Here is a 24,371-nt window from a genome sequence, read left to right as displayed (position 1 = left end):
TTAAAAAGCAGAGACATTACTTTGTCAACAAAGGTCCGTCTAGTCAAGGCTATGGTTTTTCCTGTGGTCATGTATGGATGTGAGAGTTGGACTATGAAGAAAGTTGAGCACAGAAGAATTGATGCTTTTGAACTGTGATGTTGGAGAAGACTCTTGAGAATCCCTTGGACTGCAAGGAGACCCAACCAGTCCATTCTGAAGGAGATCAGTCCTGAGTGATAAATTGGAAGGACTGATGTTGAAGCTGAAACTCCAATACTCTGGCCACCTATGCAAAGAGCTGACTCATTGGAAAAGACCCTGATCCTGGGAAAGATTGAGGGCAGGAGGAGAAGGGACAATAGAAGATGAGATGGTTGGATGGCATCACCGACTCAATGGACATGGGTTTGGGTGGACTCCGGGAGTTGGAGATGGACAGGGAAGCCTGGTGTGCTGCGATTCATGGGGTCACAAAGAGTTGGACACGACTGAGCGACTGAACTGAAAATGAAACGTCTTTAGGAATGATTGATTATAAAAGATAAAATTTATATTTAGTCCCAATATCTGATGATCTTCAGCTTTAGAATTTAGTCACAGAATTTAAAATATGGAAGGTAAACTACAGAAATTTCATGACAGAAAACTTATCCACATGCTCCTGTATCATTTCACATGCACCAAGGCTTTAACATACCATTCACCTATGTTACCATAGGTGAATCAACAATTAATGAAAATTTCTTAATATATAATTTTATAAAAGACAAAACCATTTTCTCTGTAGGTTGATAATTTGGGGCATTTTCTGGGATTTAATACCTTTTAAGCAGAGTTTTCAAAGCTCTTTTTAACAAGCCCAGTAAATGTACTTGCCCACATGCTGGAGAATGAAATTAAAAATGTTCAAAATAGTCAGCTGCCTTTATAAAGGAGAGGGACAATTCAAAAGCATGATTGTACAGTCTCCCTCTGCTGGTAGGAGGAATCTACACTTGATATCTAGTTGATAAAGAACAAATGTGGAAGACATTTCCTTAGCTGTCACTAAGGTAACTGAACACCCCATCCTCCTGCCAAAAAGCCCCATTCCCATTTCTTCTAACGACCTAATTCTTTCTCGACAAGACTAATATGCTTTTGGAAAACAAAAGGTACCTACTTGAGCCGTAAGCAGAGTTGTTAAGGATACATCTGCTCGCTCTTCAGTGATATAGGTCCTTGGTTTTCCTTCCCAAAGTGCACAGTCTTCCAGATCCATTAGCTTCACTTGAGACTTAGACAAGCCTGGAGGGCGAGATCCCTGTTGTTGTTGCTGTTGCTGCTGCTGCTGGTGTGCCTGCCGCAAACTAATTTGCTTTGGAAATGTATTTTCATCTAAAGTTGGCACAATCAAGTTATTCACCCGGTTTTCTGAGGTGGTGCTTGAAGAATTCTTGGTAATCTTATCTCCTGGAATCATAGGAGTGTGCTTCTGCTTTGGTGAAACAGGGTATGGTAAAATGGATTTATAAGATGATTTAGTTCGGCCACTGAAAGTTGCCTGTTTGTTTTGAGACTTTGCCTTTCGAGAGACAGAGGGTACAGAATGAGGTTTCAAAGAGTAAGAGGTAGAAGGGGAAATGGTAGACTGCTTCTTCAGCACACTATCAAGTGTTCGAACATAGCTGGTACTCTTGGTGGGAAGCTGGTATACCACAGGCGACGTGGGAGCATTAGAAGAGAAACCCATGCTTGTTTCCATCAGCTTGCCTTCATTTTCCAAGTATTCATCCAGCTTATCACTGCAGAAAGCAGAACGGTTTTTCAATGGACCTTCAGAATTTCCACCTAGAAATAAAGATAAACAGATACTTAAAGAAATGTAAGACAGATATTTATGTCTCTAGAAAAATACACTTAAAAAGGCCAGGAGCATTCATTTATAAGCTACCAGATCTTCCAAACTGTCCCTCCTCAGAAGGGAAAAAGTTAAGGGCACAAAAACAGTAGTATAAAATTTAGTTTTTAAGGAACAAGAAAAAGCAAGTTTAACAGAGACAAGCATTACACTATTATAATACTGTACAAAGATTCAAAGAGGAGAAAAATTATATTGAATAAACAATAAATTTATCTAGTTAGAGTGTAACTGCAAACAATTGCAGTTTGAAAGGAAAAGCACTAAGAAAGGAGACCAACAGACACACAATCAAAATTTAGATTTCAGATTGGATTTAGAAGTTTATTTTGAAGTACTGTAACATTATTGGAAATCACTATACAGCTCTAAAGTATACAGTTCTGAAATAATGCTTGACGATGATGCTTTTTATAACTGTAGGAATAGAAAGGAAGTGTAGTTTGAAAAGGCTGCAAGAATTATTTAAGTCTGACATGGTTAGGGACTGAAACCCAGGATAGGGACTACAAGACACAGAAAATGAACAAAAAAAGGCAAGATAATTATTTTCAGTTTATTTTAAAGCATCGAAAGAAGAGATAAAGAAAAATAACCAAGGTTTACTTTTAACAAGAGTCTTTGGCCACATGTTTCAGAATGTATTTTTAAAAAGCTGACTACCTTCATTCCTAGATGCAGAAGCACTATGAAACTTTCCCCTCCATCCCTTGATCTTGGTGAAATCATTGGTCTTCCCTGTCCTAGAAACAAAGGGAAATCCAGCATCTATAAAAGTAAAAGTAAAAGACGATCAAAATTCAAGGAAGCCAATATTTAATATCTAATTAATTACTAAGATTTCATCTAAAATGTATAAATTATAGTTAAGACTCACCACTAGATAAAGGATTTAATTAGAGTATCCTAAATGTCTCTAACAATGGTAGCATTTTATTTTTATCACAAACTTGTTTGAGTTTACAAATACTGTGCACTCACCAGGAGAGGCAGGGTTGGCTCCGGTAAGGTTCCAGAATGGAAAGCTAGTGGCTGGAGCCAAAGGTAGCTGTACTCCCAAGTACTTAAGATCAATGCTCATTGTTGGGTCCACTGAATTCAATTTTAAGCCCACTACAAAAAAAAAAAAAAAAAAGAATCATATTGGGTATTTTTTTTTCATATTGGGTATTTTTTAATCTCTGGTTGGGGTGGAGGGGGGAGGGAGGGGTATAATAAAGAATAAGTGGAGACCAGAAATGATGAAATAAAAGTTGAAAGTGGCAGACAGACTTCAAGGTGGCCTCATGATCCTCACTTCCTGGGTATTATATATTTACAAAATCCTCCCTTTTCTATCTTAAATGTTGGTGGGCCCTGTGACTTGCTTCTAACCAGTGGCAAAAGGGATAGGATGTACATGATTATGTATGTATATGTGATAATCTAAGAGTGAGTGTTATCATCCATCCTGCTAGAGCTGCAAGGATAAAAATTCTGCCAACAACCTGAGGGAAACTGGAAGCAGATCCCTCCCCACTCAAACCTTTGATGAGGAGACAAGACTCACATCTTGAGTGCAATCCTGTGATACCTTAAAAGGAGGACCCAGTTAGGCTATGGGCTAACACCTGACCCACTGAACCCTGAGACAGTAAATGTGTTGTTTTAAGGTACTAGGTTTGTAGCAATCTGTTAAGCAGCAATAGATAACTAATACATAAACACAGCAGACTTCAGACTTTTTGTACTTTAATACTTTATACCCCAGAGATTTTCTAGGACCTCTAATACAAACATACAATAGTCTGAGCGTCTGGCCTGGTGAAGGCTACTAATTCTTTAGTTATTATTAAGATATTTATGGTTAATGGAGCCTATAAATATTATGGCTTATCTGTAGGTATTGGGAAAGCATATATTTTACCTATGTTTCTACCTTTTTTTCTTTAACATTTTACATCAAAGATTTGTCTATGTTGACAGGTGTATCTCTACATGATTTATTTTCACTGTTGTACACTATTCCAGATTATGAATGACTCTCATTTATTCACCATTCTCCTTTTGATGAGAATTAAGCTGTTTCCTATTTTAAACTATTACAAAAAATACTGCAGGGTAATTGTACATCTTGTACAAAAAAGTCTATCACAAATATGAACATGTATGAAAGTTTCTCTAGTGTATTTAGCTTTTCCTTATGGCATTTATCCAAGAGTGGAATTGCTATATAATGGAATATGTTCATCTTTAATTTACTGGATACTGTTTGACATACATGTGGCTGCCCAAAATATTCTGAGAACCTTTCCAAAAGCTATTACTTTTCCACATTATAACCCCCACCTCTTCAATAGAGAGGTGTTAAAACACAGATGTAGCCATAAAAGGCTCCAATCTAGAAGAGAGGACCATAAGCAAAGGAATACTATGCAGAATTGTGTTAACGAGGTTGATACTATTTGGCCAAGTTAAGAACTTTTAGAGGTAAAAGTAATCAATGTCCTAGCTGTAGTATACTGTGTTCAGTGTACTATGTTGAAAATGGTAGTAACTGTTCAATGTTGTGAGACTGTTTGTATGGGCTCTTAAGTTCAGTTCCGTTCAGTTCAGTTGCTCAGTTATGTCCGACTCTTTGTGACCCCATGAATCGCAGCACGCCAGGCCTCCCTGTCCATCACCAACTCCCAGAGTTCACTCAGACTCACGTCCATGGAGTCAGTGATGCCATCCAGCCATCTCATCCTCTGTCATCCCCTTCTCCTCCGTCGTCCCCTTCTCCTCCTGCCCCCAATCCCTCCCAGCATCAGTCTTTTCCAATGAGTCAACTCTTTGCATGAGGTGACCAAAGTACTGGAGTTTCAGCTTTAGCATCATTCCTTCCAAAGAAATCCCAGGACTGATCTCCTTTAGAATGGACTGGTTGGATCTCCTTGCAGTCCAAGGGACTCTCAAGAGTCTTCTCCAACACCACAGTTCAAAAGCATCAATTCTTCGGCGCTCAGCTTTCTTCACAGTCCAACTCTCACATCCATATATGACCACTGGAAAAATCATAGCCTTGACTAGATGGACCTTTGTTGGCAAAGTAATGTCTCTGCTTTTCAATATGCTATCTAGGTTGGTCATAACTTTCCTTCCATGGAGTAAGCGTCTTTTAATATCATGGCTGCAGTCTCAGGGAATATAATTTGGACATTTTTCCTTTTTTTTTTTTGGACATTTTTCCTGACTGCATAGTCCTAGAGTCTGTTTTTCTGCCTTTCAGGAGATTCTCTCTGTAAATCATCTGATATTCTTTAATAAATTTATATTCTATTTCACCTGCAGAGTGAGTGGATTCTGATGTTTGCAATTCAGAATTCTAACTGATACACCTAGTTATTCTGAATCTTTCTTATTTAATGGGAAATAAGAAAACAGTAATTACATAACAAACTGGAATAAACATGAGGCTGCTTATGGCTAGAGGCAACCAGTTACAGTTATTAATTTCCCGTGGTCTTGTCTGGCCACTCTGAGATCAAGTGTTTCAAGAGCATACCTGTCACACAATCATGGATAACCACATGCAATACTGCACTAGTTTCGAAGTTGTTCACTAGACTGCCAATTAACTCTCCATTTATACTCTCTCCAATAGCGTTAAAAGTCGTTGCTGATCCACATCCTCATCAACATTTTATATCACTGGACTTTTAAAACTGTCCTCATCTTATTGGTATACATCTATATCCTATTGTTCTTAAATTTGAATTTTTTCTGTTACTAGTGACAAGTTTCTAATCTGGATTTCCTTGTTTGTACAATTACTGGCTTCATATTACTGAGAAGGAAAGCATTTAACCTAAATTTGAACAAAACTGAAATAAGAAATTGAAGGCATCAACTATCATGGTATTAACTACTAGAAGTCACAGGTACAGGTTTCCAATAAAAAGCTTATTACATAGTACTCGTTTCCTGCAAGGTGAAGACACTGGTCAGGTTACAAGCTTCAAGTTCTCTTAAGGTTGATTTGTATATACTCCACATAAAACTTAATAAACAGAGATGGCAATTTGGCTTTCGTTTATAATTCTAGTTCTTTAAAATAAGTATCATTTTATCATGCTTATTTTATTGAATCACATAATGTGATTAAAATGAACATCAATGAAGTATTTTCCTCATGTTTCAATCAACTAGGGAGAAAAACGTGTGCCTGTGTGCTGCCACTGTCAGTTGGGTCCGACTCTCTGCGGCCCTGTGGACTGTAGTCTACCACACTGCTCTGTCCATGGGATTCTCCAGGCAAAAATACTGGAGTGGATTGCCATGCCCGCCTTCAGGGGATCCTCCCAAACCAGGGATCAAACCCGTGTCTCTTACGTCTCCTGCTTTGGCAGGCAGGTTAATATGGGTCAAGAAACTGTTCTCTAATCCTGACTTTGGGCTAAATTTCTCTTAGCTTCTGCTTTCTCATCAGTGAAGTATCAATCCACTGCACTGAGTTTTATGTTTTAAGAATTAACTGTACCTTCTCTTTCAAATGCTCTGCAATACAGATGAGGACAGAGATCAAAGACATTTCCCAGACCTCATGGAGCTTTTGTGTTGTTTTCCCAACTGACTCATTAGTAGTTACAATAGGGTAAATAAATCCTGTGAGAGGCAAATGGAACGATACTTGAAAAGCCCAAGGCAACCTGGTAAAACTGTACAGAGAGTGTAATTCTTAAATTAGAATAAGTAGGAATTAACTAGGAAAGGTGGGGAGGAAGAGCAGAGTGGAACCAGAGTGGAGCAGAATGCAAAATATCGCAGAAATTCAAGTCACACTGAATCCTAAACAAAGGATAAAATCAGATACTGTAGTGCTTTGAAAAGAGAAACATATTATTATTACAGACAAAAACTACTTGAGCCTACAGAGAAAACAGAAAGAAAGGAATTAAGTTGTTAAAAATGTATCCATACAGCCAAATAGGTAGGCAGACATGCAAAATCTAGACCAGGACAATCAAATTTACAGACTGTTTTCCCTACGTATCTTCTTGTCTGGATTTGCTAATATTTTGAACTGCCATCTTCCCACAAAAAGGTGTATCAAGTGATCCTAAAAATATCAACTGCTGCTACCGCTAAGTCACTTCAGTCGTGTCTGACTCTGTGTGACCCCATAGACGGCAGCCCACCAGGCTCCGCTGTCCCTGGGATTCTCCAGGCAAGAATTGTGGAGTGGGTTGCCATTTCCTTCTCCAATGCATGAAAGTGAAAAGTGAAAGTCAAGTCACTCAGTCGTGTCCGACTCTTAGCGACCCCATGGACTGCAGCCTACCAGGCTCCTCCGTCCATGGGATTTTCCAGGCAAAAGTACTGGAGTGGGGTGCCATTGCCTTCTCCGAAAAATATCAACACAAAGATCAAATTTATTTTAAATATACTTATTTTGTTAAAGCCTTAATAGTAGAGAGGTCAATGGCACATGGACACTACTCAAAGTAATTCCCAACTTAGCTTACCTACACATCTTGAAATGTTTGTCCTTAGAGAAAATCCTTCCCCAAGAAACAAATACTTGAGACCCAGACTTTCAGTTTCAGTTCAGTCGCTCAATCGTGTCCGACTCTTTGCAACCCCATGGACTGTAGCACAACAGGCTTCCCTGTCCAGCACCACCTCACAGAGCTTACTCAAACTCATGTGCATTCAGTCGGTGATACCATCCCACCATCTCATCCTCTGTTGTCCCCTTCTCCCACCTTCGATCTTTCTCAGCATCAAATGAGTCAGTTCTTCACATCAAGTGGCCAAAGGATTGGAGCTTCAGCATCAGTCCTTCCAATGAATATATATTCAGGACTGATTTCCTTTAAGACGGACTGGTTGGACCTCCTTGCAGTCCACGGGACTCTCAGAGAGTCTTCTCAAACACCACAGTTCAAAAGCATCAATTCTTTGGCACTCAGCTTTCTTTATAGTCCATCTCTCACAACCACACATGACTACTGGAAAAACCACAGCTTTGACTAGACAGACCTCTGTCGGCAAAGTAATGTCTCTGTTTTTTAATGTGCTGTCTAGGTTGGTCATAGCTTTCTTCCAATGTGCAAGTGTCTTTTGATTTCATGGCTGCAGACACCATCTGCAGTGAGTGATTTTGGAGCCCCAAAAAATAAACTCTCTCACTGTTTCCATTGTTTCCCCATCTACTTGCCATGTTTCCCCATCTATTTGCCATGAAGATTTATTTCCCCATGTTTCTCCATCTATTTGCCATGAAGACTTATTTGCCATAAGACCCAGACTTAGTCGGTTCCATATGAATGAGAATAACTTCAGCTTGCAAAAATAAGTTAAATAATTCTTAGCATATAAAAGCATATAATGCTTTGCACATGATGGTTTAAATCATACCCCTAAATGCTTCTGCCTTTTCATCATATTAGGAGCAACTTCCTAAGAATACATTATCTCACCATTAAAAAAAAGACTCATAAAGAAAGAAACAAAAACAGATAACCCTTTAGGTTCAAGGCAGAATCACCTAAGATGATAAACTGTAGCAAAAAAAAAAAAAAAAGTGCGCATCTAGCTAAATGCACTTAAATAGGAGATATCCACAAAAATACACTCCAAAGAAAAACCTGTATAACTACTGAACATAGAACAGAAAAGGAGATATAGATATATAAAAGAAAAACTCTACCTAACCACTGATTTAACACTACAGAGATTTTTTTAAGTAACTAAAAAGAAAGAGAGAGTGCCCTGGGAATACTGTCATTTAAGGAATTTAACATTAAAACTGACAGGAGTTCATACTGATATAAAAGACTGAATAAAAATGAGGGAGAAAGAAATCTCTGGCTACAGAAAAATTTCAAGTAATTTATGCAGATACTCCTTCCTCAAGAAAGAGAAGCATACCTTACCACTCATTAAGTGTGGACTACACAGTGACTTCCTTCCAAAGAGTACAGCATAAAAATGTCAGTGACAAATTATGTTGATAATATTTATCCTTGATATGGTAAGATGAGAATGGCACTTTACCTTTGTGGTCTTCTTCCTATAAACATATGGTCTCAGGTGAACCATGAGAAAAATATCAAACAAATCTCAACTGAGGGTCATTCTACAAAATACCTGACCAGTATTCCTCAAAACGGTCAAAATAATTAAAAACAAAACAGTCTGAGAAACCATCCCAGCCAACAGGATCCTAAGGAGACATGACTACTAGATGCAGTACTACGACATTTTCCTAGGTGATACCTTGAAACATAGAAAACTAACTAAGGAAATCTGAATAAAGTATGCACTTTAGTAAATAATAGTATATCAGTAGGTTCTCTAATTGTAACAAATGTATTGCGCTCAAGTTAGATGTTAACTACAGGGGAAACTGGATGTTGAGTATATAGGAACTCTGTACTATGGTTCCAATATTTCTGCAAATCTAATACTTACTTAAAATAAAACATGAATGTAACAACTGACATAGAATTAATTTACTTGGTAGCAATGAAGTAGAAAACGCTTTTATAACAATACCTTTAAAGATCAAAAAATTGTAATTTCAGGATGATGGGCTTAGAAAATAAACCAATTTGGAAGCAGCAAAGAAAAGTATAGAAAACAAAAATATCACACTGTGGAAAACAAAATTAAGAATCTTATTTTAGCAACAAAACTATAAACAACAACAATAAAAACATTTTCTCAGGCTTAAATCAACATTTCTTCCACAATTACAAAGGAAGTTCATAAAGCTTTTCAAGTTTTTTTTTTCCAGCTCAAAATCTTTCTAGATTTAGAAGTGCTCATTTTCTAAAAAATAAGGAAATGCTACAGTTGACAGAAAGGCAAAGAAACAGGACATTACTGAATTGAAATGTAATAAATTTAATAAATTACTTCAAACATCAATTATTAGAAAGGAATCTAGACAAGTATTTTCACTATCTGCAGATACTTAGCTGGCACCATAAGTTACTATAAACATTTAGTCAAACTAACTTAATTCTTTTAATATTTTAAGTCTTAAGCAAAGGTTGGGGGCTGGGGGAGACATCTGCCAAAATAAAATAGAGGAAAACCTCCAAACTGTAATTCTACCTTATACATTATGGAAAGTGCCTCATGGATTTTAGAAAGTACACATGGATTACAGATTTAACTGTAAAACTATATAAGAATGTAGTTGAATTTACCCTTAACAATGTGAGGATTAAGTACAAACTTGAACACTAAATGCATAATTTGTGTAGTAACTAAAAGGTGATGGATGCCTCACACACTTTTCTGTTCAAAAAAACTTTATCAGCTGCCACCACTTACAACGGATAGATTTTACATAAAAATACTTACTTTATCTTCTACACTACAATGGGAATTTCTGAAAATAATGGGCCTACATTCCTATTTGACAATTCACTGATGTGGAGAAGACTCTTGAGAGTCCTTTGGACTGCAAGGAGATCCAACCAGTCCATCCTAAAGGAGATCAGTCCTGGGTGTTCAATGGAAGGACTGATGTTGAAGCTGAAACTCCAATCCTTTGGCCACCTGTTGCGAAGAGCTGACTCATTGGAAAAGACCCTGACACTGGGAAAGATTGAAGGCAGGAGGAGAAGGGTACGACAGAGGATGAGATGGTTGGATGGCATCACCGACTCAATGGACATGGGTTTGGGTGGACTCCGGAAGTTGGGGATGGACAGGGAGGCCTGGCGTGCTGTGATTCATGGGGTCGCAAAGAGTCAGACACAACTGAGTGACTGAACTGAACTCATGTGGATGACCCCTTAGAAAAAGAACCTATACTCCAGCCAACTAGAGTCCAACCCCACCCACAAATTCAGGCTAATTTCACTATATGTTACCTGCTTAGTTCCCATAAGCATTTGACTTTGAAGGCCCATTACACAAAGGGAAAAAAAAATCACAGATTTGACTAAAATGTCTATAAGGAAAGGAAAAAAACTCAAACCTTAGCCAAAAAAACTAACAAACAGAGCAAAAAGATCAGCAGGGAGCACTAAATATATTTAACTCTAGAACTAAGACAATAAATGTGGTCATTAGGCTGAAAGAACACAATGCAAATGTTATAAAGAGTACTTTAAAAAATGTAGGAGTGAGGGGAAAACGAAAAGTTAATTGAGAAAAGAGATTATTATTTAAATAAAATAGCAGAAATGAAAACAAACAATAAAGGACAGCAAACATTATTACCAGCAAGACTAATATGACATGACTGATCTTCCATTACAATCCACAGTATCCAGTCCTAATTACTTGGGTTGAAATTTACATACTTTAACACCATACTGTCACACAGTCTCACGTTAAAGCAAAAAGTTCAAATATTGCCAGTGAATTTAGAAACTGAATGGCTGTTTATAAATCAATGTTCTGTTGGTATATAATGCTTAGACTTTCATATAAATGATCTACTATACAATGTGAATCAGCCTAGATAGTCCTTTGAAAATTGACTAAGTGTCAAAACTCAAACTACTCCAAGAAGCATATCTAAAATAAAAGATATGAGAAAACTAAAAGTTGAGGCATGGTTTATAGTCCTTCTATTTACAGTGCAAACAGGGAGGAAAATCAGTAGTTAATTATAATGGCATAGGTATGGTAAATTTTGCTATTCTTTAAAAAAGGATTAAACCATATAATCAAGGCCAAGATAAACTATTTCAACAAAATATGTAATGATTAAAATTTTAAACTACACTCCAAGCAATATATGAAATATATAAAATGTTTACAGTCACATATGAGAAATAAGTATTCTCTTTACACAGCTAAATATATTACCAAGTACATAAAAAAAGTAGGGTCTTTCCCTCCAAAAACAAAACAAAGGAACCTTCAAAAACCCCCAGAAACAAAAGCAACCAAAATTGCATTATAAGAAAGAAAAACACCACTTTCTTACCATGATACATTTTTAATGCATAATATATTATGCTTCACCAATGATAGAACAGTATCCTCAGAGTCTGAAAGGTTTCTCTTAGGACACCAAAGACCTAGGCATGCTTTTTAGTTAAGAGAAAGAATCATGAACAGAGAGAACAGAAAAAATGCAAGCTGAGAGAAGGGCTAAAATAAATGAAATCAAAAGAAAGGGGAAAGAAGGAAAACAGAAAAGGTTTGGGGAAGGTGCAAAGGGAAGAGAGAAAAAAGAGAGGGCAAGAAGAAGAACAACAACAACAACAACAAAACCAGGCTTGCATAGTTTTTAGAGAATTATACCTTCTTGAAGACCAGGATGTATGACTTGCTTGTGCCGTAAGGCCTTCAAATCTTCTATCAATTCCTTTTCCAACTGGGAAATTCTTGCTCTGCAACCTACTCAGAAAACAATGATAAAAATAAGCTGCTATATACTACAGCAGACTACACATTGCTTCTTTCACTTCTAGAGCCAAATTCTCCATCTCTTTTTTTTTTTTTTTACTATTATATAATACCTGGGTCATTTGCAGCTGATGCCTGAAGACTACAAGATTCTTCATTTGTTCCATCAACTGCATGAATATCTAGAGCTTCCTGTATTTAAAAAAAAAAAAAAGGAAAGAAAAAAAGTGGTTAATGTCACTTCTAAGGATTTAAAAGTAAACCAGGGGCATTTTTTCCATGTTGATACTTTTCACTATTTTCTAAATGTTCTACATTAACATCACTTTAATAGTGGGGAGAAAGCAAAAAATTTAAATATAATACACTCAGCTAACTGACTTAGAACTGTATTTATGCCCATTTATTGCAATTTGTATACTGATTTCTTCTGCATGCATGCTAAGTTGCTCCAGTTGTGTCCGATTCTTTGTGACCCCATGGACTGTAGCACGCTAGGTTCCTCTGTCCATGGGATTCTCCATGTAAGAATACTGGAGTGGGTTGCCATAACCTCCTCCAGAGGATCTTCCCAACCAAAGGATCGAACCTACGTCTCTTATGTCTCCTGCATTGCCAGATAGGTTCTTTACCACTAGCTCTACCTGGGAAGCCCCTGTTTAAATAAAAATATTTACTCAGCAATTAACAAGGAGGGAGGAAAAGAACAGGCAGAGAGAATTCAACCTCTGTGTAGTCAATTTAGAAAGACTAAGTTTCTCTAAAAATCTGAAAGAAAAATAATCTAGTTGAAGCATTGGGTTAATACTGCTAACCCAATATTTCAGAGATACTCCCCTTCCCATGCACACAACCTCATATAATGGATGCATTCACAGTAACTACATTCTAAGATAACCAGCAGCTAGTATACAATTCAGTGATGATTATTTGGCCTTAGAAAGAAAGCTGAAAATGACAATCTTACCTTTGATTCAAAGGAAACAAAGAGAACACCATCTACATCTTCCAGATCAGGTTTCACATCTGGAAAGGTACTTCCAGGGCCCGTAAGAGTGTTCTTCGTAGAAGTTAAAGATCTTCCTGTGTTTTTAGGTGGCCGCCCTGCCTTAGACAGTTTCAGTTTTCGTGGCCTTCCTCTTTTTCCAGGGACATTTGGAGGGGCATTCTGATTAGCATTCACAGTCCTGGGAGCCGCTGAAATCTTAAGCATAGTTTTCTTTCTGCCCAAGTCCTCTTTTCCTAAAAACGAGTCCCCAACTGAACTCTTTGAACCATCAAGTAGTTTTTCTGTGTTAACACTGTCAGATATATCAGGGTATTTCCACTGAGCTTCTTTAAGTGAGGGATATTTTTGTACCACTCTGATATCTAGTGAATGTCTTCCAAGATCATTTTCTGATTCTCTGCCTAAGCAGAAGCCAGTCTCATTAGAATTTTCAATGTACGCAGGCAAATAGTCTAATTCTGTCAACAGAGATCTATCCTTCCGAGATGTGGAAAGCATGTTGTCAGGGAGCTCAGAAACCTTCACTGTGCTTTTGGTGACAGCACAGGGCTCCAGGTAGACTACTGGCATCTTTCCAGCATCTAATTTGAACATTTTAGCTTTAGCAACACCTGATGGGCTATTTGGTTGCCATTTAGAAGATGGATGGTCAGCTTCCAGGTTATCAGCTTTATTGTGCCTCTTCAGCTGTTTCTCTAGTATAGGATCATCATCACTGTTTGAGTATACATCTGTTTCCTCATCTGTCTCTTCCTGTTTCACAGTGACCCCTTCTGGGCACTCACCAAGTTCATATTCATAATCATCCAGAGGCTCTTCTTTAATGACAACATTGAAGTTTTCATTTGGGTTTAACGGTGACGTTACATGGGAGCCATCTTCAAAACTGTTGCCAAGGCTGGAGAGACAGAGTAGGGAGGGTTAAAAAGGACAGAATCATCCATAAATAAGACTCAAGAAGGGAAAGGTGGAAAAAGAGATTGTTGAAAACCAAGTAAAATCACATCAGATTTCAAGAGCCATTCATTAAAAAAAAAAAAAAAAAAAGCACTCTGTATAACATAACAAGTTTCTCAACGGTTTACCAACATCACACTTTTACATATTCCATCAATTTTTCATGAAAAACTTATAAAACAAAGGGTAAAGTTTTAACAAGTAACTCTCATGACTAAATCAAAAAGCAAGATATGTTGTAACAGTTATTTTTCTAATAGTATTCTTCATGGCTTCTCAGCCTTTTGGCTAAGATCAAACCTAACAGTATTCTTCAAATGAATTCAATTTTGAAAGTTAGCTGGCACTGATACAAAATCAAACTCTTGAAATCTACAGACTAATAAACAACTGCCAATAAAAGCACACAAATATCCATTATGATTAAAAATTTAAATAAACATCAGAGAGCGCCTTTCAAACAGCTCATTGATTTTTTAATTGAGATAAAATTCATACAACACAAAACATAACATTTTAACCATTTTAAAATGTACTAGCTACTAGTTTTCCCACTGCAGTCACAATGTTGCTGCCAGGTGATTTTTCAAATTGAAAACTGAAAAAATTAACTTTCAATGTAAAGAACCCAGCATTAGTTCTTCCAAAATCAAAGGGTAGGATGGCGGTAGATGAAGGCAAATACATACAATCTGTCTAGACTTCAGTGTTTATAATTCATCAAAATTCAAATCAACTTTTTAGTTTCCCACTTTGCCTAATTCATCACTGAAAGCATATAAACTATACCAATGTATCTTGAGAACATGTTAGCATGACTCACTAACCTCAAAGTCACTTTATCTGTATAACTCTCATTTACCTCAAATATGCAAAAGCAACAACAAAATCAATGTACCCCTTGAAAAACTGACTTGAGATCTTGACCTCACTCAAAAACTCTTCAATAAAGGACTTCCAGTTAGAATATAGAAGTTCACAAAGAACATACAGTGACAAAACACTAAATAAATTTAAAATTCTATTCTTTCTTTAAAGCCACTGAATACCTCTGGGTACAAAGTAAGTCTAAATCAACTGAATTCCAGAGAGGGACCAGCCATCTCTACGTGACCGCAGACCACTAGTGCTTTCAACCCTGCATGGCACCTACATTGGCTGAAGTACAAATGTAGACAGAAAAAGGATGCTATAGGCAAAGAAACTTTGCTGGAACACAGAGAAACCAAACTTTTAATGCCTGAGTATGGGCAGACTAAAAGCTGCCCTCAACAGAAAACAAGTCTTGCTACCATCAATTATCCTCCAGTGGACTTCTGCAGAATTTCCAGTGATGCAGAAACTTGGCCTGAAAACAGAAACTTAGTGTCACAGCACTTAAGATTCCAGGGCCCTGTCTGAAAGAAGAGTTCGATCCTACCCTTAAAACTGAGGTGAGCTAACATTATTAAAGTAAATTATTCAGAAACTGAAGTGAGCGAAAATTTATTAAAGTAAATCATTTTGACTTGTGGTCCCCAACCTTTTTGGCATCAGGGACCTGTTTCATGAAGACAATTTTTCTGGTCCATGGCTCAGGGGTTGGGGATCTAGACTGAAAGATAAGAGAAAAAGGCAAAACGTGTCAGAGACCTGTGGGACACATCCGATGATCTAACATACTAGTAGCAGCACTTCCAAAATGGCAGGAGAAAGAAAGGAGAAACATTTGAAGAGAAATTGAACAAAAGTATTCCCAAAGGGAAAGATTTTCATCCACAGATCCAAGAAGCTCAGCAACATTAAAAAAAAAAAAAGTCATACCTAGGCACATAAAGACCAGGTACTGAAAAAAGATGAAGAGAAAAACCTTACAAGCAGGGAAGGAAAAAAGAACAGATCAGAGGAAAAAGGATGGAACAGCAGACTACTCATGGGAAAGAATGTAAAACAGAAGACAAGGGAATGACACCTGTCATAAAGCATTTAAAGAATCGATGTAATGCTATAGGTTTAAAAGAAGCCTTCAAAGCTAAACACATTTTCAGACATCTGAAAGAATTCACACGTCACAAAAAATACTACCTCCTTAGACCAAAACAACACAAGGATATTAGTTTTCACCACTTCTATTTATGTAATTTTATACTAGAGGTTCAGGCTTCCCTGGTGGCTCAGTGGTAAAGAATCCACCTGCAACGCAGGAGACCTGGTTTCAATCCGAAAGATCCAGGGTCCGAAAGATCCCCTGGAAAAGAAAATGGCAACCCACTCCAGTATTCTTGTCTGGGAAATACCATGGACAGAGGAGTGAGTTACAGCCTGGTGAGTTACAGTCCACAGGGTCTCAAGAGTAGGACATAGCAACTAAAGCACCACCACCATACTAGAGGTTCTGCCAGGGTGATCAGTCAAGAAAAAGAAACAAAAGAGATCCAAATTGAAAAAGAAGTTAAAAAAAAAAACACCTCTATTTGTGGATGACATGATCTTGTATACAGTCACCTCCAGTATCTGAGGGAGACTGGTTCCAGGACTCACCACAGATACTAAACTCTGTGGATATAAAGCAGAAAATCCTAAGAAATACACACACACACACACACACACAAAGGGAATAAATGAGTTTGACAAGATCGAAGGATCCAAGATCAACACATACCAAAATAATTGTATTTCTACACACTAGGAATAAACATCAAAAATGAAATTGAGAAGACAACCCTATTTACAATAGAGCCGATGGCACCCCACTCCAGTACTCTTGCCTGGAAAATCCCATGGACGGAGGAGCCTGGTGGGCTGCGGTCCATGGGGTTGCTAGGAGTAGGATACAACTGAGCGACTTGACTTTCACTTTTCACTTTCATGCATTGGAAAAGGAAATGGCAACCCACTCCAGTGTTCTTGCCTGGAGAATCCCAGGGATGCGGGAGCCTGGTGGACTGCAGTCAATGGGGTCGCACAGAGTTGGACACAATTGAAGCGACTTAGCAGAAGCAGCAGCAGCAGCAGCAAGAATAAACTACTTAATAAACTGAACCAAAACACTGTAAGACTCATACACAGAAAACTACAAAACTGTTGGGGGAAAAAAATAGAATTATAGCCAGCCTTTAAAAAAAGGATAAATACTCCACAGTTACATACTTAGACAACTTAGTATTGGTGAGGCAGCAATACTCCCCAAAACTGAAATGCAGATTCAACACAATCCCTATCAACGCCCCACCTGGGATTTTTGTAAAATAGACAAGCTGATCTTATATAATTCACATGGAAATGCAAGGAACCACAAAATAACTCAAAGTATCTTAAAAAACAGAAACAAATGGGGACACATACTTCCCAATTTCAAAACTTATATAAAGCTACCGTACTCAGCATAAAGCTAAACATACCAATCACCTAAACAGAATTTAGAGTCCAGTAATAAATGCCCACATTTGTAACAACTGGTTTTTTCTTTTCTTTTTTAAGGGCCACACCATGCGTCATGTAGGATTTTAGTTCTCACACCAGGGATCGAACCAGTGCCCCCTTCATTGACAGTGAGGAATTTTAACCACTAGACCACCAGGAAGTCCCTCAATTGATTTTCAACTGAATTCAAATCATGGATGCCAAGACAATTTAGTGAGGGAAGAATGGGCTTATCAACAATCAAAACTTATTCAACACCAACACTTCACAAATGTTCATGGCAACGTTATTCATAATAGTCAAAAAGAAACAACCTAATGTCTGTCAACTAATAAATGGATAAATAAAAAGTAGTATATCCACGTAACAATATAATTCAGTAATAAAAGAAATTAAGTACAGATACACACTACAACATGAACCTTGAAAACCTTATGCTAAGTAAGGCACAACAGACCACATATTACATGATCCCATTTATATGTAATATCCGGAATGGGCAAATCCAGAGACTTTTAAAAGAGAGACTGGTGGCTGCATATGGTTGGGTGGGTGGAACAGCAGCTGAAGGAAAATGGAGAGTGATCAGTCAAGGACACAGGGTTTCTTTCTTTGTGGTGATGAATGTTCTTAAAATGACTCTAGTCATGGCTATATAATTTTGCAAATATATAAAAGTCACTGAACTTAACACTTTTAAAGGGTGAATTATATAGCAGTGAATTACATCTTTTTTTAAAAACCAAGTTTAAAAAAAATACTAAAGGAAGTTCTTCAGACTGATAGGAAATGAACTAGTATGAAAATGAATCCAGGAATGAATGAAAAGATCCAGAAAAAATAAACATGTCACTAAATATAAGACTATTTTTCCTACATTTATTTAAATGACTACTGTTTAAAGCAAATACAGTTAACTATTGGGGGCGGTTTATAACATATATCTAAGGACATGAACAACAAGGACATTAGCTGGTCATGAACTGTTATATTAATCTGATTCTACTTGATAAATTAAGAATGTACATACTTATCTCCATAACCACTGCTACAGAATGCACTGTGTCCCCTCCCAAATTCATAAACTGAAGCCCTAACCCCCAAGTGACTATACACAGAGATAGGGTCTGAGGAAGTCATTAAGGTTAAGTGAGGTCATAAAGGTCACCTCTCTTCTATATGAGGACAAAGCTAGAAAGCAGCTGTCTACAGGTCAGGATAAGAGCTCCCAACAAAACTGAACCTTATCAAAACCATTACTTGGACTTTCTAGACTCCAGAAACGTGAGAAAATAAATTTTCATTGTTTAAGTCACTCAGTCTATGGTATTACGTCAACCTAAGCAGACTAATATAAACACTAAAAAAAAAAACACAGAGGCGTAGCTAAAAAAAACCAACAGGCCACATGGATGGAATTTTTTAAATTCAATCCAAATGAAAACAGGGGAAGATAATCAAAGAATAGATGACAGAAAATACCAAAACGAAATGTTGTGCACAAATTTTTCAAAAAATCAGTATCTTGGGGATTGATAAACTGTTTACAAAGGGCTAGACGTAAAAATTTTAGTCTCTAAAGTCTGTATAACCTTTACTCAACTCTACCGTCATAGCATAAAAGAAGCCACAAGACAATACATAAAGAAGTGAACATAGTTGTGTCCCAACAAATGGACATCGAAATTTGAACTTTACAGAATTTTCACATGACAAATAATACTCTTGTTTTTCCCTCACAATCATTAAAAAATATAATAACCATATTTTTAGTTTGCAGGCCATAACACCACCACAAAAAAAATGGCAGGCTAGGTGTCATCCACAGGTCTTAAGTCTGCCAACCACTAAATTGAAGTAGGCAAATTAAAACAAAAGCAAGGGAACTCCCTGGTGGTCCAGTGGCTAAGACTCCAGACTTGCAATGCAGGGGGGCTTGGTTCAATCCCTGCTCAGGGAACTATATCCTGCATGCCACAACTAAGGCCCAGAGCAGTCAAATAAATAAATAAAAACAAAAGCAAGCACAAAGAAGGGACAAGTGCTAAGAGGAAAAAGTTCAATGAAATAGAGAACAGAGAAATTGCATTTATGAGTTGAAACCTGCCAACAAAGAAAAACTCCTTGGCTTCACTCAAGTCTAGCAAACACATAGTGAAAAAAATTCCAATCTTGCACAAACTCAGAAAATACCCGAGAATTCAACACTTTACAATTTTGAAGAAAACAAATTCCTGAACCCTAAGTATCAGAAATAAAAATATCCTTCATGAATTCAGAGGGAAATCCTTAGTGAAGTATCAGTAAATTGAATTCAATATTAAAAACAATGTTCTTTAAACCAAGTAGTATTTATCCCAGGAATGCAAAGATGTTAGAACACTTCTAGTCCGCATTCCCACACAGTCCCTACCCCACCATTAAAAAATAATAATAATAGTAACTATCCATATTAACAAAAAATAGGGAGAAAAACAAAATCTCAATGGATACAAGAAAGTCATTTGATAAACATTCAACATTTATTCTTAACAACACTTAAGAAATTAGGACTGGAAGGAAACTTCTCAATGTGATACAAAGCATTACAAAAACAGCTAAAGCCAGCAGGATAACAGCCAATTAAAAAATACTGAATGATATTCTTTAAAATTAGGAGACATGAATGACCATTCTCAAAATTCAGTTTCAATAGAGTACTGGAAGTTAAACTGTGCAGTAAAGTAATAAAGAAAGAGAATAATAATAAAGACTGTAAAGGAAGAAGTAAAACTAACTTTGTTCACAGACACCATTTCACAGACATCATAATTGTGTATGCAGAAAATCCTAAACACTACAAAACAATAAGTGAATTCAGCAAGGTCATCAAATATAAGATCAAAGCACAAAAATCAACTGTATTTCTACATACTATGGTAGTTTTGAAGTTTACACTACCAAACATTTATTACAGTGTCATCAAGACTGTGTACTACTGGCAAAAGAACAGACCAAAAAATGGAATAAAAATAGTCCAAAAATAGACTCACTCATATATATAGTCACCTCATTTTCCAAGGCACCAGTGCATTTTAATGGGAATATTTTCAGTATGTTAGAACACACAGGTATCTGCATGGAAAAATATGAGCCTTGACCCCCCAACTTCATGCCATACACAAAAAGCCAAGATAGGCTAGATTTAAATGTAAAAGCTAAAATAGCTTCCCCTTTTCAAAATTTTCACTTAACTGGAAAAAACAGCTATTTCTTTATCTGTTTTTTTTTTAATGGCTTTATTATGTAAGTTACATAACATAAATCCCACCCATTTTATGTGACAACTCACTTATTTTTACTAAATTTATAGTTTTGCCATCACCACAATCCCATTTACCTATTTTTTTATTTTTTGACCACACTGCACAGCTTGTGGATCTTAGTTCCCCAACCAGGGATTGAACCCAGGCCCTCAGAGATGGAAGCACGGAGTCCTAACCACTCAACTGCCAGGGAATTCCCTACTTTACCTGTTTTTAAAGGTTAGGCAAACCATGATGTCTCTTTTGCCCTTTCCCTATTAATCTCAGTTTTTATGTATATTTACATATATAAATGTCATTCACTATCAAGTAATTTAGGATTCACACTTAATGACAGTTCTTTCATTATCTTCCTATTTCACAGAATGAACTTCCAACATGCAGTAAATAATCTCTATCTTTTTTCATTTAGCCATATGACTTCAATTATATTTGCAGTAACTAAGAACCTTGTGAAGCTAAATCTTGGCTGCTACCAAAATAACTGCTTTCACATCTTCCCAGGATATTAAATCTGGTAAATTACAGAAGTTGTCAGGAAGAATCTCTCCTTATCTTCCAATAAAACCTTTATACCTAAAGCATGAATTTTTTCTTTGGCAGAAGGATTTTGTACACAATCCTGAAGTTTCATACTTCTAAGAAGGTACTATACAAAAAAATTTGCTACAAGATTATCTAATCAACACTACAGCAAAACAACTGATTTGTACACATCAATTATCTAAAGAATTACTTTTTTGTTGGCATATACAATCAATCTAACAAATAAATATGATGTATACCAGCCATTCTGAAACACACTAAAAAAGCTTTTTAGTGCTATGGATAAACTCATTCAGGCAACACTTACTGAGCTCCTATCATGTGCCAGATGCATTTTGTGGGGCACAGGGATTTACCAAAATAAATAAAGCACAGTCCACACATTCAAGGAGCTCATGAATCAAATGCACAAGACAGACAAATAGACAATATTATGTCATTTAACTTAATAGATACTAAGACATATAAAGGTGCACATTAGATAAACCCATAAGATAATGCCTCCCATGAAACTGGTAATTAGAATAAAAGGAAAAAGAAAACCACTGGAAAAGGGAATGTAGAGTGGAAAACAAAAGAGCTCCTGGAAACTGAAATATGATATCTACAATAAAAACATCAGTAAGTTACAAGCTAAATCAAGGAAATCTCATATAACACAGAGCAAAAAGATAAAAGACTGATTATATAAGATAATATGTCAACTATCAAGGTTTTTTTTAAAAAAGGAAAAACATGAAAGTGAAAACGTTTTCAGAGAAATATACTTCAATGTTTCTAGGACCAAAGAACATGAATTTCTTGTTTTGAAAAAAATGTTTTCTCACAATGATGAGAAGAACCACACCAATACAGAGGCTCATCATTGTGAAATACTTATAAAGTATGAAGGCATAAGAAAGCTATTAAAAATACTAATAAAGCTATTATTCAACACGTAAGAAGGAAATTGTTGAGCGGTAAAGGAGATTACTACCTTCCTCCGAAGTGATTTTATTTAAACATTCTAAAATTCTACATCCCATACATCCTGAGGAAATTATGAAAATGCACTTGAAAAAGTGCAAATTAAAACTTAAATGCTCCCACTTTCACCATGTATATTTAACATTGTACTGCAAGTTGTAACTAAAACAATTAGGTAAGAAAAAAATATCAATTCAAACTGGGAAAGAAAAAGTAAAGGTATCTCTATTGAAGATGACATGATCTTATATGCAGAAAATTCTAAATAATACACACACATACAAACACACACAAAGAGAAACAGTTAACAAATTAAGCAAGGATACAGGATACAAAATCAATATAAAGGGCCAGCTATATTTCCGTACATTGTACAATAAACAACGTACATGAAATATGCAATTTCCTTTTTGAAAACAAAATAAGGATGAAAACGAAGAGCTGATTCTTTGAAAAGATAAACCAAATCAACAAACCCTTAGCCAGACTCATCAAGAAAAAGAGAGGATCCAAAAAAAAAAAAATTAAAGAGACACAATACCTGACACCAGAGAAATATAAAGGACCATAAAGAAATTACATAACACAATTATACGGCAATAAAATGGGCAACGTAGGAGAATTCGATAATCTCCTAGAAATAATCACCTAGTATAACCTCCCAAGACTGAATCAGGAAGAAATACAAAATATAAACAGAGACCAATTACAGTAAGTCCCCTATATACAAACCAGTTCTGTTCTAAGAGCATGTTCTTAAGTCCAATTCATTCAACAAAACTAGCCTAGGTATCCAACTAACACAAGTGGCTGTATAGTACTGTACTGTAATAGGTTTATAATACTTTTCATGTCCCATCACTTTACGGCAAACAGATGGGGAAACAATGGAAACAGTGACAGACTTTATTCTCTTGAGCTCCAAAATCACTGTAGATGGTGACTGCAGCCATGAAGTCAAAAGATGCTTGCTCCTTGGAAAAAAAGCAATGACAAACCTAGAGAGCATATTAAAAATCAGAGACGTTCCTTTGCCAACAAAGATCCGTCTAATCAAAACTATGGTTTTCCCAGTAGTCATGTATGGATGTGAGAGCTGGACTATAAAGAAAGATGAAGACTGAAGATCTGATGCTTTTGAACTGTGGTGTTGGAGAAGACTCGAGAGTCCCTTTAACTGCAATCAAACCAGTTAATCCTAAAGGAAATCAGTCCTGAATATTCACTGGAAGGACTGATGCTGAAGCTGAAGCTCCAATACTTTGGCCACCTGATGCAAAGAACTGACTCATATGAAAAGACCCTGATGCTGGGAAAGATTGAGGGCAGGAGGAGAAGGGGATGACAAAGGATGAGATGGTTGTATGGCATCACTGACTCTATGGACATGAGTTTAAGCAAGCTTCGGGAGCTGGTGATGGACAGGGAAGCCTGGCACAGCTATACAGTCCATGGGGTCGCAAAGAGTCGGACACAACTGAGCGACTGAACTGGACTGAACACATTAAAAAACAAAAAAGTAAAACACTTTGAATGTTACACTACAGATTTAAGGGACTAGATCTGATAGAGTGCCTGATGAACTATGGATGGAGGTTCGTGACATTGTACAGGAGACAGAGATCAAGATCATCTCCATGGAAAAGAAATGCAAAAAAGCAAAATGGCTGTCTGGGGAGGCCTTACAAATAGCTGTGAAAAGAAGAGAAGCGAAAAGGTAAGATATAAGCATCTGAATGCAGAGTTCCAAAGAACAGCAAGAAGAGATACGAAAGCCTTCCTCAGCGATCAATGCAAAGAAATAGAGGAAAACAACAGAATGGGAAAGACTAGAGATCTCTTCAAGAAAATTAGAGATACCAAGGGAACATTTCATGCAAAGATGGGGTCGATAAAGGACAGAAATGGTATGGACCTAACAGAAGCAGAAGATATTAAGAAGACCTGGCAAGAATACACA

General features: G+C 36.8%; 1 protein-coding gene across 10 annotated transcripts in view; it reads right to left on the bottom strand.

Moving 5' to 3' along the window:
• Positions 1 to 24,371, bottom strand: part of MGA (MGA, MAX dimerization protein) — a 148,464-nt gene that overhangs the window by 50,915 nt on the left and 73,178 nt on the right. For all 10 annotated transcript variants that reach the window (XM_010847994.1, XM_010847995.1, XM_010847997.1 and 7 more), the window contains 6 exons: positions 13,194 to 14,133; positions 12,340 to 12,418; positions 12,122 to 12,217; positions 2,864 to 2,995; positions 2,546 to 2,650; positions 1,145 to 1,812 (listed from right to left, as the gene is read on the bottom strand). In XM_010847994.1, coding sequence (XP_010846296.1) covers positions 1,145 to 1,812; positions 2,546 to 2,650; positions 2,864 to 2,995; positions 12,122 to 12,217; positions 12,340 to 12,418; positions 13,194 to 14,133 — 2,020 coding nt within the window. The remainder of the gene's footprint in view (positions 1 to 1,144; positions 1,813 to 2,545; positions 2,651 to 2,863; positions 2,996 to 12,121; positions 12,218 to 12,339; positions 12,419 to 13,193; positions 14,134 to 24,371) is intronic.

Source organism: Bison bison, unplaced genomic scaffold (assembly GCF_000754665.1).
Source record: "Bison bison bison isolate TAMUID 2011002044 unplaced genomic scaffold, Bison_UMD1.0 scf7180017864259, whole genome shotgun sequence".
NCBI classification, from domain to species: Eukaryota; Metazoa; Chordata; class Mammalia; order Artiodactyla; family Bovidae; genus Bison; species Bison bison.
Note: the sequence above shows the minus strand (reverse complement) of the source record. Positions and strands in the feature narration are given on the sequence as shown.